This window comes from Simochromis diagramma, unplaced genomic scaffold (assembly GCF_900408965.1).
Source record: "Simochromis diagramma unplaced genomic scaffold, fSimDia1.1 OVJJ01000705.1, whole genome shotgun sequence".
Taxonomy (NCBI): Eukaryota; Metazoa; Chordata; class Actinopteri; order Cichliformes; family Cichlidae; genus Simochromis; species Simochromis diagramma.
This window is the reverse complement of record NW_024387448.1, coordinates 960,668-976,332: the sequence shown is the minus strand read 5'-3', so window position 1 is coordinate 976,332 and position 15,665 is coordinate 960,668. Positions and strand designations below refer to the sequence as shown.

Sequence of the window (15,665 nt, the reverse complement as noted above, 5' to 3'; positions counted from 1 at the left end):
TGTTTTGGAAGGGAGGAGAAGAGGGGTACAAGGGGAGGGGCAGGGGTCGTCTATATTATTTTTGTTTAGTTTATTCTTTTTTTTTGTTTTGTTTTAAAGTCAGAGGTGGCGGGGACTTGGGTGGCCGTTGTGGTAGAGCTTCTGCTTGATGTGGACCATGTTGCCACTGGAGTCTTCCAGCTGTCTGAGCTGGGCTCGGCGACGGAGGTCTCGAAGGTTGCAGAACTGGGGCAGCCATGACCAGGATGGAGTATCTGAAGAAGAAAGATGAAAAGAAGTTACGTGTGACTGAGTAAGTCATTTATTTTTTATTGGAAGTCATAATTTAATTCGTTTGTAAAAGTGCAGAAGATATGGAATCACACGGGCCGATTTACCTGCTCATACATCAACCTGAAAATACAAAAAAAGCAAAAATGTTGTGGGTCGTTAATAACCTTATCCCTTTCTTCATCTTATTGTTGAGAATTGTTAATATCTAATCAGCCAATCACATGGCAGCTAGTCAATGCATTTAGCCACGGTCAAGACACCTTGCTGAATTTCAAACTGAGCATCAGAATGGGGAAGAAAGGTGATTTAAGTCATTCTGAACAGGGTACGGTGGTTGGCACCCAACAGACTGGTCTGAGTTTTTCACAAACTGCTGATCTATTGAGACTTTCCTGCACAGCCATCTCTAAGGTTTACAGACAATGGTCTGAAAAGGGGAAAATATCCAGTGAGTAGCTCTCAAAAATGTCTTGGTGTTAGAGGAGAATAGGCAGCAAAACTTAAGTAGCTCAAATAACCACGTGTAGCCATGCATGCACCCTGAATGCACAAGATATATAAAAATTTGAAGCAAACCAGCTGCAACAGCAGAAGACCACACCTGTCAGCTACAATTACCATAGCCTCACCAAACGTCGTCTGGTTAGATGAGTCTTGATGTCTGTTGCGACAAATTTAATGGTAGGGTCACAATTTGGTGTGAACAAAATCAAAGCATGGATCCACCCTGCCTTGTATCACTGGTTGACACTGCTGGTGGTGTAATGACAAAGTTTCTCCCTTTTTGAACAGTGTACCCATCTTCTGATGGCTGCTTTCCACCAAAATAATGCCATGTCACAAATAATGCCATTGCAAACTGGTTTCTTGAACATGACAATGAGTTCACTGCACTCAAACAGCCTCCACATCTCAATCCAATGAAGCACCTGGGATGCGGTGAAACGGGAGAGTCACATCATGGAAGTACAGGCAACAAATGTGCACCAACTGTGTGACGCTTTCAAGTCAGAATTAGGGCAGTACTTTTAATGAAATTGCACTGAGGTTCTGCATCAGTTGCCAGTCATTGATTATAGTACAGTAGGATACTAACAAAATTCATTCAAAGTACTTTTAGCTGAACCACTAATCGAGATAAAACTATAGCAACACATAGATCCCCGAATTCCTATATGTAACATGTTAGTATTCCACCAGATCTCCGGACTACAAACTCTCTCTCTCTACTTTTAAATCACGTTTCAAAACCCATCCATTCAGAACTGCATACACGTCATTATACATCTTAGTCCATTTTTACCCTGCTCAGCTTTTATACTTTCATGCTTGTTTTTTTCCCCCTCTCTTTCTTGTTTACCTTATGTTTAAATTGTATTTTTCCATGTTTTATTATATTGTATTGTTGCTACTGTTCTGTGCTATTGTAAGGTGACCTTGAGGGTCTTAAAGGCGCCTATAAATAAAATAATAATAATAATAATAATAATTATTATTATTATTATTATTATTATTATTATTATTAGTAGTAGTAGTAGTAGTAGTAGTAGTAGTAGTAGTAGTAGTAGTAGTAGTAGTAGTATTGTATGAATTTTGCCCTAGATTCAGTTAAAAAAATCATTTAACCCTCTCTCTTCAACTTTCAGGTTGTACACTTAAGTGTTTCAAGACAAATATTTTTATTAGTAGTAGTAGTAGTAGTAGGAGGAGGAGGAGTATTCAAGTCTTATATGAAACATAAATAGGAAATGTTCTATGGGAATGAGAAATTAAATGTGAAAACATTTTTTTCTGTGTCGTTTCTATATGTAATGGAGGAACTCAGAGTTTGAGCCTTTTAAAAGACCCCAAAACATGAACATGTCAATATTTCATATAAAAATAGCCAAAAGACTGAGCTGCTAGACAGTGGAACTAAAGAAAATGCCTCAGCGATGATGTTAACACAAAGTATGGGGATGTGAGTATGTGGTTTATTAAGCTGCACTGTCATTCGCACATGCAGTTGTGTCGATGTAAGAAGCTGAATGCAGGCGTTTAAAGACACCAAAGCCGAGCAGCTAGACGACACACTCATGAGCTCAACACACACAATAGTGTAAAATCCTAAAATCCTTCTTAGCCTGGTTTTCTGGTTCTAAATCCAGTTAGAGTATACAAGGCATATCAGCAACCAGACACACAAGCTGGACTGATCTCAGACCCATGAACCTCCTTTTAGCGCGTTAATGTCATGATCTTTCTTTCTTAAACTTTTATGAACTAGAAAGAAAAAAAATCAAGAATCTGTACTTACAAAACCAACTGAAATAAAATTTTTTTTAAAAAACCCTTTGTGGTAAATGCCATTAGTTTATACTGGTGAAATTTGCCAATACAACCTGCATGATGACGCTTTGGTTTGTCTGTTTATTAGGATATTTACATGAGTGTGAGTCAACCTCCTCCACGAGGTGTTGTTTGCACTGTAATATCTGCTGACAAATACCCTCCTTATTAGAAGAATTAAATAAGACAAAAACTTATCAGGAGGAAACATTCACTCTTCCAATGTATTTGGGGCTCTTCCTGAATTATCTACAATCCAGCTGCTAAAATTGATGTGACGTCAGTGATATCTGATGATCTATCTGTTAGTACATTTTTGTGATTTCCAGACGTGTTCTAAAGCAGTTGTGCACGATAAACATGTTGCAATGGAGAATCATTTATCAAGATGATCCTCAGTCGACTTTTTGTTTGCTTGTTTGTTCTCTTTATAGACATCTGTGCATTAATTGCATTAATTCAGTAAAGATATTTGTGTGTGTGTGTGGGTGGGGGGGGGGGGGGGACTTGAAATGAGCAAACTGTGCAGTTGGAAACTGACTGAAAATATAAATACATTTTGGCCTGACTCACACTGGCTTTAAAAGCAAAGGTTTGCGCGTCGATTTGTCCTTTAATAGTTTCTATTTTTCATCCTTGGAGACAAGATGACGAGAACCGTGATGGCTCACGCGTCACTTTTCTGCTCTCAAATGAACAAAATTCTGGGCTAAATGTTTCGATGGCCAAACGGGTAAACTTACTGTGTGTAACAGTCTCAAAGATGGACGAGCTGAATGTAACAAACAAACAAACAAAAAGAGAATCAGACGAGTAATGTTCCTCTTTCGCCTGGTATAAGCGTAATGAAAAGAAAGGAAATTTATTTATATCACATTTCATTACACATAAAATAAAATAAAATAAAAGTCAGTTTATGTCTGTGAATTTTGCACAACGATGTTACATTTTTATTTTGTCTTCACAACAAACGTAGCTTTTTATTCTGTGGAGCAGAGGCGAGCTGATTACGACGGAGAAACCGAGACGAGAATTTAAAAAAAAAGAAGAAGAAGAAAGTTTGAAATATTGCATGAGAACTGTAAATGGCGTCACTCTTCACGCGCGCCGCGGCATTGCCCTTGAGCTTTCACATTTGTGCTTCGACTGTTGCATCGGTGACTGTGTCCTGGCATCGCTGCCATACACCAAAATGGATTTCACATATGACATTATACATATTTAAGACACAACGGATCCATCTGACTCCACCCAATTAGCAGCCATCACATCACACGTACGGGTCGTCTCAAAGGCCGACCTGGCGTGAAATTTGTGTCTGTGCCGGGAAACAAAGTAGAATTTATTTTTTTCATTTTTATTTTTTTTGCAAATGCGAGGTGCATAATGTGAGGAGGGGAGTGGCGGGGCAGACGTTTGTGCTTGTCAGGTTATAAACTGGAGCCGGCGAGGCGGCGCGAGGTCCACAGAGACAGCAGAGAGAGAGAAGGAGGGGAGAGCCCCAGACAGCAAACCCAGTATAGCAAATGGCCCTGCTAGAGGATGAGCAAGAAAAGAGGGGGTGGTGGTGAAGTTAGGCAAGAGCTGGTGGGGGGGGGGGGGGTGGATGTGTTCTGTGGATGAGAGGAGGAGAGGAGGAGAGGGAGAGAAAGGGAGAGTTATTTATAGCTGTGAATGGGTATGCTGTCCACAAGGACTGCTCTGAAGGGTATCCAAAGGAAAAGGGGCAACCAAGACAGGTTTCTCTCATTTGAATAAAAGGATGGAGGTGGAGATTGAGTCCGGAGGAATGATAATGGCATGGCAGGAGAAGAGGGAGGCAGAGATACAATTGTTATGCTTTAAATTTAGAGCGGGGGGGGGGGTGCTAAGTCATCGTTTTCTCAATTTGTGTGATCGTTGTTGCGTTTTTTCCGTTTGGCCTTTCGAGTTAGGCGTTCACGGCAAGGCAGCAATAACAGGAAAATGTATTTGCAGCAGGAAGCACTGTAAAGGAAACAGACAGGAGTAGATTCAATAAGTGAAGAAGAGGGGGAGAGAGGGAGGAGCTAGATGAGGAATTAGGAGGAGGAAAAAAGGGAACAGTGTGCATCTGAGTGCGCTGTGTATGCGTGAGTGCGTGTGCGCGCATGTGTTTGTGCGCATGTGTGTGTGCGCGTTTCTCACTTGCTATTCCAGCTGCTCTTTCACTCGTTCTATTTTTAGCTTTGGAGGGGAGTTTTTGTGTGTGTGTGTGTGTGTGTGTGTGTGTGTGTGTGTGTGTGTGTGTGTGTGTGTGTGTGTGTGTGTGTGTGTGAAGTGGGGGTGGGGATGTGACAGCATCTCCATCCTGCTCCCCACCATCACACACACTCTCCTCCCCGCTCTGTCAGCCTCATCTTCACTCCTCATCTCGGGGAGGCTAAACGAGTGTGACCTAGCACCGGCACATACAGAGAAATGAGGGGTATTCCCTCCAAGTGCCAAAAAAGCCCCAACTATTCTCCCCATTCTATAAGTGCTGCTAATGAATATGGATGTTCTTCTTTCCCTGGGTGTTTTTTATGATGATTTTTGCACTGTTGTACTAATGCACTGCAGAAAACCAGCATTGTTCTCAATTCCATGACTGTGCAAAGCAGCAGCAGCCAGCAAACATCAAAGCTTTTACTATTCGAGCACGTTGTTCGTTAGAGCTGCAAACGAATGGTAAAACCTCCATCCTAAAGCCCCATATTAGTGCATTTTAAAATCACTGTCACTCTTTGATCAGCTCTTGACAGATTCCCATCCCGCCTGGGGAGCTTTTCCATGGCGGTCCCAGTATCCAGGTCACATATCACCTACTTTATCCTGAAAACTGAAGATCCAGGCCACCTCCTCATCGTGGGGCCTGCCCCAAACTCTCTGTACCCGCTACAGCATAGAGACAACAGGATAGTGCAGTTTTCTCCATGTTTCAACATTCAGTGTCTCCAAACTCGGCTGAATTGCAGCAAAAGAATTGCTAAATGTGGGAAAAGGCTGAGAACCCACCATGATCGTGAGCTGTGAGGGACTTCATGCTGTCATGTCATGATTTCACACGTGCGTCTAGTGGCTGTTTAACTTTGGCACCACTGAAAGCTTTTTCATTTCTTTGCTCGAGCCCGCACAGGCGCATAGGCCTAATGGTGCCGGCGTGCTGTACAGCACATGCTCTGTCTCATTAAATCTGCCGCATTTGCTTTCTTTTGCAAAAGTAACATGCATCCTTCATCTGTCAGGAGGAGATGGGGAGAGAAATGAGACGGATATTTCAGGGAGGGAGCATGCCGACAGAGGGAAATAAAGAGGCAACTATCACACTCAGTTGGATTTAAACACACGGTATGTGGGAATGTAGCATTCACTACAGCGCAGCAGATGGTGGGAGTGAAGTCATCTCACTCTCTGTTTTTCAAGCCTGGTTTAAACCAGTCTTGGTGATTGCTGTGTGTGTATTCTTACACATATGGGTGACAAATTAAAAGAATAACCGACAATAAAGACTCGCTTTAATACCTGTGAATCCCTTTAGCAACATCTCCTGCCCTGTGGATTGCTTTCTTGAAGGTTGAAAATCTGGGATATCTCTGAATTGATTTGCAGTGACCCGTCGTGCTAAGTGGATACAACGGAGCATCACAGAGGCACTGGATCCCTTCATTGTAGGGCTCACAGATTCAGGCTTTTTCTTTGATTCGTCACTCATCACTGTGTATCACACTGATGATCACACCACAGCAGTGTTTGCTTTAAAATAAAAAATAGTTTGGTCAGATTTCCCTCATTAATCAGTTAACTTCCAGGACTTCCACCGCATTCATTCAGTGTAATATCAGCGGTGACAGTTTTCCTTTTTGTCATCCACTGCGCTGATGCTCCCACGCACTTCATTATTATACTTTTAAGCAAAGATCTTGGAGAGCCGGAGATATGGCACTTGATGAGCAAAGATGGTAGTAGAAGTATCATTTCCAAAGGGGAAAGAGCTCTTTAAAACCATCATTTGGAGCAAAGTCAGAAACTTTATAAGCATTTTTATCAGATTGGATTAGTGACTCTATACATGCAGTTTTTATGTCTTAGTGACCATTGTGATTAAAGCTTATTTAGGCAATGCTTCAAAGTAACTTTCCAAATAACAGCCCATTTCAATGTTGCTTCCAAGTGGCAAAACTTGCTGCTAGAAAGACTATTAGAGTATCCATGTAATCCAACTCACAAAGTTACAACCTCCAGTTACACCTTCCACTGAAATGCCTCTCTTGTTAGCTTTCTCAAGTGCACAGTGTTGTATAGTGTGTGGTGTATACAGCAGCTCTATTACAGATACAGAATGACACACGCTAATGTGAACTGATTAGTCTGTGTGTCCGTGTTAAAAGCATCTCAGTAAACACATATTTCATGTTGCTGTGTGTGTGTGTGTGTGTGTGTGTGTGTGTGTGTGTGTGTGTGTGTGTGTGTGTGTGTGTGTGTGTGTGTGTGTGTGTGTGAGAATGTCTGAATTCATGTGGAAAAAGGTACTGCCTCTGAAAAGATTGCTTTAACTGACTGATATTGATTTAAATTGAACTGGCCACCTCATATCACACCTGGACTCCATTTAAAAAGGTTTTCCAACCTTGCAACTGCTTAATAAGCGTCACAGCCAAATGGAGCGCAGCCATTCTTTGTGGTTCATTTAGTCTGGTGACCTCACGTAAATCCTAGGACAGCTCCACCCACCTTCAGCTGAAGAGGTCTAATCAGCATATTACTGGAAATACCTTCAGTGAAGTTTTGTTGTTTTTTTTGACATTTTTTAATATGTCACAACCAAAATAACATGGAAGTATAATGATGGCTGAATTTGCTCCAGCTGCTTTGGTTTCTGGGCTCTGACCTTGAACGTGCTGGTTTAATATCACACTCACATGGCTAAGTGGGAGAGATGAACAGAACAGAGGATCTGTTGATGGCGTTGGCTGATATGTCTACTATGAAAGACTCATAATTAAGAGCCCAGATTCATGTTTTCTGTCAGTGTAGCTGGGAAAACACAACTACTTGATCACAAAGATGTTCCAATAGCAGATGTAGATTTTATGAACTGTTTTTCATTGTTATTGGTAAACATAATACATGTTGGAATAAATGAAAGTTATCTGAGAAAATAAATACCACTATGGAGGTCACAACAGCTTCCCAAAAGTGAAGCCAAAATATTTCTGTGCTACTGACATCAACTTCCATTAAATCCTGTGTTAAGTGGGGCATCGGCACAATGTCCCCAGTTACTACAGCGCAGACACTAACAAGTGCAAGATGGCAGCTCTTATTTCTGAGATAAGTTGGCTTCACTTTTATACATAAACAAGAAGTGTTGATGCATCATGCACTTTTATAGATGTGCTATGGAGCTGTCATCAAAATCTTTTGAATTTTAGTGTCTAATTGTCATTCTTTAACGAGTTAAATGCTGGAGCCGCTTTAAAGCTGTCAGTGGATACTACTCCACTACCAGAAACTCTGGAAAGTCAGTACAACTAAAGTTATTTTAGTACACCTTTGCCTTTTACACCTTTGTAAGTATTTAAACCAGTTATCTGAATATTTTTAGCACCATAGATGTGGTGCAAAATGCACAAAAAGATAAAACGGTCTTTACTTTTTCTGGAGTTCCTCACGTGTCTATCCTCGGTCCCTGATTGTTCTGTAATAAGAAGCTAGACTTGGGATGTATGACTGTGAGATTCCATTTTTATGTAACTCAACCAAACTGTAAAGCAAACTGAAAATGTCAGCACAGAAAAATTTCTCACAATATACAAATCTCCACATAGCATTATTAACGATGTCATGTAACACAACCAAAAATGCAGGCCTGTCATTAAAAGTTTTATTGAAGGAATGAAGTTTTATTTAAGAAGGGGGGTTTATTAAGCTGAGATTTCTTTTTCTCTCTTTTGGAGCCTCCATAAATGTCACGTTGCTCTAGATCTGCAGTCATTGTAGAAGAGACATCAACATATTACAGTTATTTCAGAGCACTGCTCTCAGGCCAATCAATCAAATCTACCATATTACCTAAATCCTCATCTCCATTTAGAGCCTACCTGGTAATTGAACAACTGATGTGGTGTGACTGGTTAACCCCATGACTGCTGCTTGGAAAATTCCTGTTGAGATCGGAACCTTTTAAAGGACAAAGTCAATGCATCTCAGGCTTGCAAAGTTAGGGTTTTCCTATGGATCCACTCTGAACACTCAGCTTTATCTTTAGCACTGCCATACATTTTCCCCAAAGTTTTGTTTTTCATTTCCTCTTGCGCTGTTTACTTGTTTTGGAAAAGTGTTACGCATGTTCATTATTTATTATTAGTCTACACTTATGCTTGGCTGAACTTTCAAACAAGGAAGTTATCTAGCCACGAATGTCATAATCATAATTGTTAATTTGCTAAGTCGGACCCTGCAAAGCCACTTTGTCTAGTCGTCCCAATTAAGTTCAACCGAATGGAGGTTTTAATTGGAGGTTGCATCATCTATATTACATATTTAAAATCCCATTAATATTCTGTTTTACTTGCATTGCTATTTTGCTCTTATAGCATCGCCAATGAGATCATTAAAGCTCTAACTTATCACAGACCCTAAACAGAACTTTTCTGGGTGAGCCATTTATCCAAACACTTGATGTAAACCTAGCCCTAGACTAAAAGGACACACATCTTCCAATGCAAAAATAAGTAAGTTTAAGTCTAGAACTAGGCTTAATTCTTCTCAGGTAAACTGAGCTTAAATATGTGAACTTTAATCCAAGCAAAGATGTCAGCTGTTCAGTTTGGCTTAATGCTAACACAACATTCGGGCTCAGAGGCCGATGCTGAATAACATACCAGCGTGCAGCAATAGACACAAGTGATTGCACTAATGTATTTAAAAATGACATACCTGCAGGGAGTTTAATGTGAGTCAGCAGTTTGGGAAAGACAACATTAAAGAGTGATTTTATGTTGTCCTATCAAGTAATGAGCTGAATACATCCCGAGCATAGAAATTACACTTAATGACAGTGCCATTACATGAGCATATGACTGCTGTTTCCTGCAAACAAATTAAGTATTATTAGTGAAATAAGGTGTGAGATATGTAGACTGTCCAAAAAGAAGAAGAAAAAGAGGACAGCCGTTTAAATTTAGCTTCAGCTCAGCTGGTTTGTCTGATGTGCCTACGTCTGAATCATCGCAGTTGGAAGGTTTCGCTGTGATTTTTTTTCCAAGAGGTCACAGTAAACTGAGAAAAAAATCAGCAAGAAAAGCCAAAAGTGGGCCAAGCAATGGGGGGTAAGGTCATTTTCCAGAGCTCTACCAACTGCTGTGTTAACCTGGCAAGCACTTAGAGATCCAGATACATTGCGGATAGTTACATAAAAAGATCTTTCTGCGTTTTTGCTAATACCCTGCAATAAAATACACGTTATTTCATTACATATTACATTTTTTCCAGTCTTTCAAGCATTTGTGCCTCAGGATGTTCAACTAAAATGAATAAAAACTTATATGATGTTAAAGTATTGCTGAGCTTGCGTATAAGCAGCAGATAAACAGCAGGCAGCGTCCATCTTACCGTAGTATCGGCTCGCCCTCCAGGCCCTGACGGCACAGTGTAGGACTCCATCCAACCACAGCAGCAACCAGCTGATGCAGAAGCCCAGTAGCAGTCCCAGCATTAAGTCCATCTCCTGCTTGGTCACACTGTCACTCACAAAGTAGTTCTCTGAAGAGTCCACCAAGGAATGGTCCCCATCGTATGGGATTACATAGTGGACATGATGCCTGGGGGCGAGGGCAGACAGGGCAAAGTGATGGAAGAGTTAATTATGCTCTATGTTTGCATCTTATATAACCCTTCTAACTAGGGGGGTGTCTGGAGATTTCTAAATTATGATAAGATTGCACAAATCCGCACTTTGCTGTTAACCCCAGAAGCCTTCTCAGGGAACCCATGGGTATCTCCGGGCTGCACTTTAGGCAGAAAAATTCACGGCTGAGTTGTGATTTTTAAATTTGGAGAAGCAGCTCAAGGACTGAACACAGAAGGGTTTCTGCCTCTCTCAGTGACGATAGTTGAAGTGCCTCTAAGCAAGGCATTTACTCCCATATTCTACCAGCTCAATAAATGCCTTCCTGAGCAAATAGGACATGTATATAATGCAAACTGTACTGGGGGCTCTGGTGTGATCTTGTAAACATCAGTTTGTTTGTTTTTTCACTTTACTTTAGAATTAAAAGTGTAATTTAAAGCCAAACCAGCTCCTGTTAGAAAGTCTCTTTAATTTGCTCCAAATAAGAGAAGCAAGAAAGAAGGCAATTTTATACCTTTACCACAAATTCACAGGGTGCCTGATTGCTACTAAACAGGTGTTCACATCTCACAGGGGAACGCATGGAAATGTTCCACCCATAATGCACAGAGAGGAAGAGGACAGCTTATGCTGCATTACAAGTAAATATATATATAGAGAGAGGTAGATGGAGAAATAGAGAGATAGACAGATACCAGTGCATATGTGTATATATACATGTGTATAGAGAGAGACAGAGAGAGAGTGTACATATACATATATATATATATATATATATATATATATATATATATATATATATATATATATATATATATATATATATATATATATATATATATATACAGTGGGATCTGAATAAAGAATAAAAGAACATCCATAAAGCTCTGTACATCCACTACTGTAGTAAGTAACTAGCTATGGCTATCACATTGCCTCATTGTCCAGAACTGCCCTCCCCGCCACTGTAAAATAGATTCACTTGATGTGAAAGCCTCACTATACAGGTATTGCCTGGCCTCCTGGGAGGGGATGAAGGCGTTTTCAATATAACAACACAGGCAGCTGTCTGACAAACACGGTGAGGGAACGCAGTGGGAGCTGAGAGATTTACCTGTTGGAAGTGAGTCCAGATGCACTCACACTCTTTGGGACATTACTTTGATAGCAGGATTGGACCGAAGGAGGTTTGTGAAGACCTGCTAGACTAAAGACATGCTGCAGCAATTTAAAATAGCTTCTAACTTCTGTAAATCTGAATGGCTTGCAACTGTTTGATTAGATTTCTCTGTCTCTGACATTACTATAGTTAAGACTGTTAAAAGCGCGTTAAAAGTTAAGGTATGACTCTGTTTTCTGTATCATGAGCAGCTACAGACAAGCACAAATTTGAACTTCATTAATGTAAATTCCACCCACGCTGCGTGACTGACAGATAATCTCTGGACACTGCGCTGCAGGAACTCTACAGCACTTTAAAACACAAATAGATCTTGCAGATGAGCACCTGAAGCATCTTGCTAAAGAAGTATGACCACATGGGGGATCAAAGCAGCCTCTGAAGTCCATTAACAGGGAAACATCTAAAAAAAAAAAAAAAGCTAAGCAATGTGTAATGATAACCCAAAATGTCTATCCAGATTCATTTATTTCCCCTGAAGAAGGACCTTGCTGAAATACTTATAAGTTTCTTGTAGCACATAAGTTTTCTTGTGCACCTTTTTTCCCTCCCCCAATATAAAAAAAAATCAGGTCAAGAATTTTGTGTAACACGCGCAGTCCACTCCTGTATCTTCCCCATCACGGATGCAGCTGTTCTAAGGCCAGGCTTGAGCCCATCATAGATTCTACAACCACATCCAAAACAGAGCATGAGCACTGCCAAATAAAATGACACTGGCTGTGTCCTCAAGCCTGATAAGGTGAGCACTGTGGGCGTCCCGACACCTCCACGCCTCATGGATGGAAGGGCAGGCAGGCGAAGTCAACGCTCTGCTCTATTCATCCACGTATCCCACGTTTCTGCTGTTTGTGTGAAAACAGATGACTGGCTCTCATTCAGGAGTATTTCCAGGTCAGTGAAAGACACTGTGGTTACCTGAGCACTAGCAGGAGGAGCAGAGGTTTTACTGTGCATACTGTTCATTAGCATGGAGGTTTATTTGATCACTTATAAGAGAAGGGTTTTTTTAATCATTATTCTTTTTGCATTACTTACTAAAAGAAATCCCTTTGGCCTCTCTCAGCAGTAGCAAACCTGACATGCCTGTCTAAATATTCCAGGAAAAAAAGCCCATCAGTGATGCATCATCTCATCTCAGAGCTGTACCCAAACATGCAATTTATTTTTTTTTATTTTTGGCCTTGAGTAAACTATATCACATCACATGTATTAGACACCTTTCAAAACTTTGACTTGGACAAGCATAATATAATTGCCTATGATTGATGGTGACCCATTTCTGGATTTAGAGGCTAAGAAAACACACACACACACACACACACTGTGGAACTGCCCTCTTAATGCTGCTAATGAACTGCTAACACATCAGCCCCCTCACTGCAGCATGAACACTATGGGCTGCTGTTTTCTTTGAGTGTGCATCTGTTCAGCTTGCACCAATATGAATAGTGAAAATTCTTCCCTCTAAAGCCTCTGTGTGTTCTTCTAGCTGCTTGTCTGCAGAGCACAGACCAATCAGGATCCAACATGAGGACACTATAGGTGTGCACCTGTTTGTAAAATAGGAGTCTTACTTTAAATCCTGCTCTAATATTGTTGCCATACCCTCAGGCACTGAGGAGAGTTAGGAGGAGGAAGAAAAAAAACACAACACAGAGGCCCACTTGTGCCATGGCTCACCCATATATCTAGCCTGTGTCATATTAAGTGCTTAATGATGATGGAAAACACGTAATAATGCTCATTAAATCCAAATTAATACATTAATGAATGTCATGCTGTTGTTTTTCCACACTTCAATCCCCGCTCTCACCGTGACAGCAAACAGGTAGGCTGGTGAGCAGCCAGCTCCCTCAGCCCTGTAGCACTTCCTAAGCCATACCTCACTTCGGCACTTAGGATCATAATTGGCCCCAGCAGGTTATATTCTTGTCGTGTAGGCCTGCGTGTGAATAGCACGGCGCACTTGATGCTCAGATTGTTTTTGAAACGGCCTCACATCGCTCGTAGTTCATTACCTATTTATGGCTCCGACATACACCTTCGTGTATGGAGCAAAATCAGAAATCCTCACCGCCACCGGTGGTATAAAAAAAAGAAAAAGAAAAAAGCAGCACACGGCGATCAAACGTGAGATCGAGCGAATAATAAAGGGTCTGACAGTCGCTATGTAGCCTGTGAGAGCGCCGACAGGTTTGGCTTCACCGCCGGAAATCTTCGAGGCCTCTTCAGCAATTAAGAATGGACGACCAAAGAAGAGAACACACACGCGTGCACACACACCATGAAGCACACCATGTTTAACCCGAATATCGTGCTGGATGATGGCATTTACCTTCCACAGTTGCAATGACAGACGCGGTCCTCCCCTCGTAGATGCGGTAAGATGTAGTTGTGAAAGCGATCCAGTAGTGCGTTCATGTCCATTAAACAGGCTATCGCCTGCAAAGAACCATTCCAGTCAGCTGGGACATGTCAAGCAATAGGCTAGGCTATTACCACAGACAGCGAATAATTCTTTTCATTAGGTGCTATTAGGATAAATAACAGCAGGCTATAAAGACCACAGAGACATGAGTGAAAATAGTCTTGGCAGATCCTCCCGATTCTAAGAGGGGGGACTCTTGCCTCAAACGGACTTAGATTATTTATTTATGACGGCAGGTAATTATAGGTAGGCTAACCTACTTCCTCGTGTCAGTGATAGGCCTGCTGTAGTTTCTTGAAAATGTGATAGGCCTACATTTTTGAGGCATTTCTGTCAAATCGGGAGGCTCTCAGCCCACTGAGGAAATAAGATCGTGGCCGAGGGAGGTGAAGGTGTCTTACCATTACAACTGAAGCACCAAGAATCATAAAAATCATGGTGGTTGTGATCATATGCATCAAAACTTCCAAACTGGCCACCGTCCTGTTGCCCGGGGTTCTACCCGCGGCGGTGGAGACGCTCCGGCTGGGCTCTGGGCGCTCTGTCCCGGCAGGAGCAGCTCATGGAGCCGCCGCCGCCGCTCCTGGCTCCCCGTCCCTTCAAACTGCCCGGTCTCCCTCCGTCCCCTCCTACACGGCAAGCCGCTAGCCTTCACTGCGCCCTCTCCATCCAAGTATCCTGATCTCCCCCCACCCCCCCACGGTAGGTCGGATGCGGCTGCCGCTCGATCCAAGGAGGCAGTCTTCTCCTAATCACCGATGCAAAAGTGATCCGTTCCTTCACTCGCGTCTCTAGCTGTATCCCAGTTTAAAGAAACCATAAAGAAAATGAATGAAGGATTCCCCTGATATCCTCTACGGAGTGCCCCGGTATCCTCTCTCCCTCCTTTCCTAAGTTATTCCACACCGGTTCTGCGCTTCAGATTAATGCCGGTGTCCTCCATGGGAGAAGACGGTCGATTTCTTTTGCCTGGACGTTTCAAAGAGCTGCACCAACTCCTTTCACGGCCATCGCCCTCGTCTTTCTCGGAACGCTTGACAACATCGACACGGGGTCCACACAGCTCCAGTCGGGAACTAGACCCACCCTGCGCCCCGAGTCCACTCCGTATCCAGCAACGGCAGCTGCATCAACGCCCGGAGCCAGGATTATCCCATCCTGGCTTCCAGCAGCTACACGAGCATCCACTCCCACCTCTAGTGCATGCGCGCACGCACGCTTTCGCGTTCGCGCTTCTATGCGCGCGAGAGAATCTGTGTATAGTGGGCGGTGTGAGAAGAAAGAACTGCAAGCCCGCTTTAAAGCAAAGGCCTGTAGGCTCGTTACTTACAGGACACCGGCAGAGGCACCGATGGCACTCGTCATCATGATTTAACCTGCTTTATCCCCACAGTAACCCCCCAACCCTAACACACACACACACACACACACACACACGCCTGCCTTGTGTTCTACTTCTCCCCCAGACACTGCTGCTCCTCTGTTTCTGACTCTGCACCATCTCTGCTCACAACATGCCGCTTGTTACATTTCCAAAATGAGCCTAAGGTTAAAACTTGTTTTGGGGTGTCATTTGGATTATTTATTTAGGCTACAGTGGA

The 15,665-nt window shown here is 42.3% G+C and overlaps 1 protein-coding gene across 1 annotated transcript; it reads right to left on the bottom strand.

Annotated features, from left to right (window-relative positions):
* On the bottom strand, nucleotides 1–15,302 carry tmem240a (transmembrane protein 240a). The gene is made up of 4 exons (XM_040013920.1): nucleotides 14,466–15,302; nucleotides 13,972–14,078; nucleotides 10,216–10,424; nucleotides 1–254 (listed from the first exon to the last, which is right to left on the bottom strand). Exons 1-4 carry the CDS (start codon nucleotides 14,520–14,522, stop codon nucleotides 100–102), a joined length of 528 nt encoding a protein of 175 aa, XP_039869854.1. The 5' UTR covers nucleotides 14,523–15,302; the 3' UTR covers nucleotides 1–99.
* Between the last annotated feature and the right edge of the window lie 363 nt (nucleotides 15,303–15,665).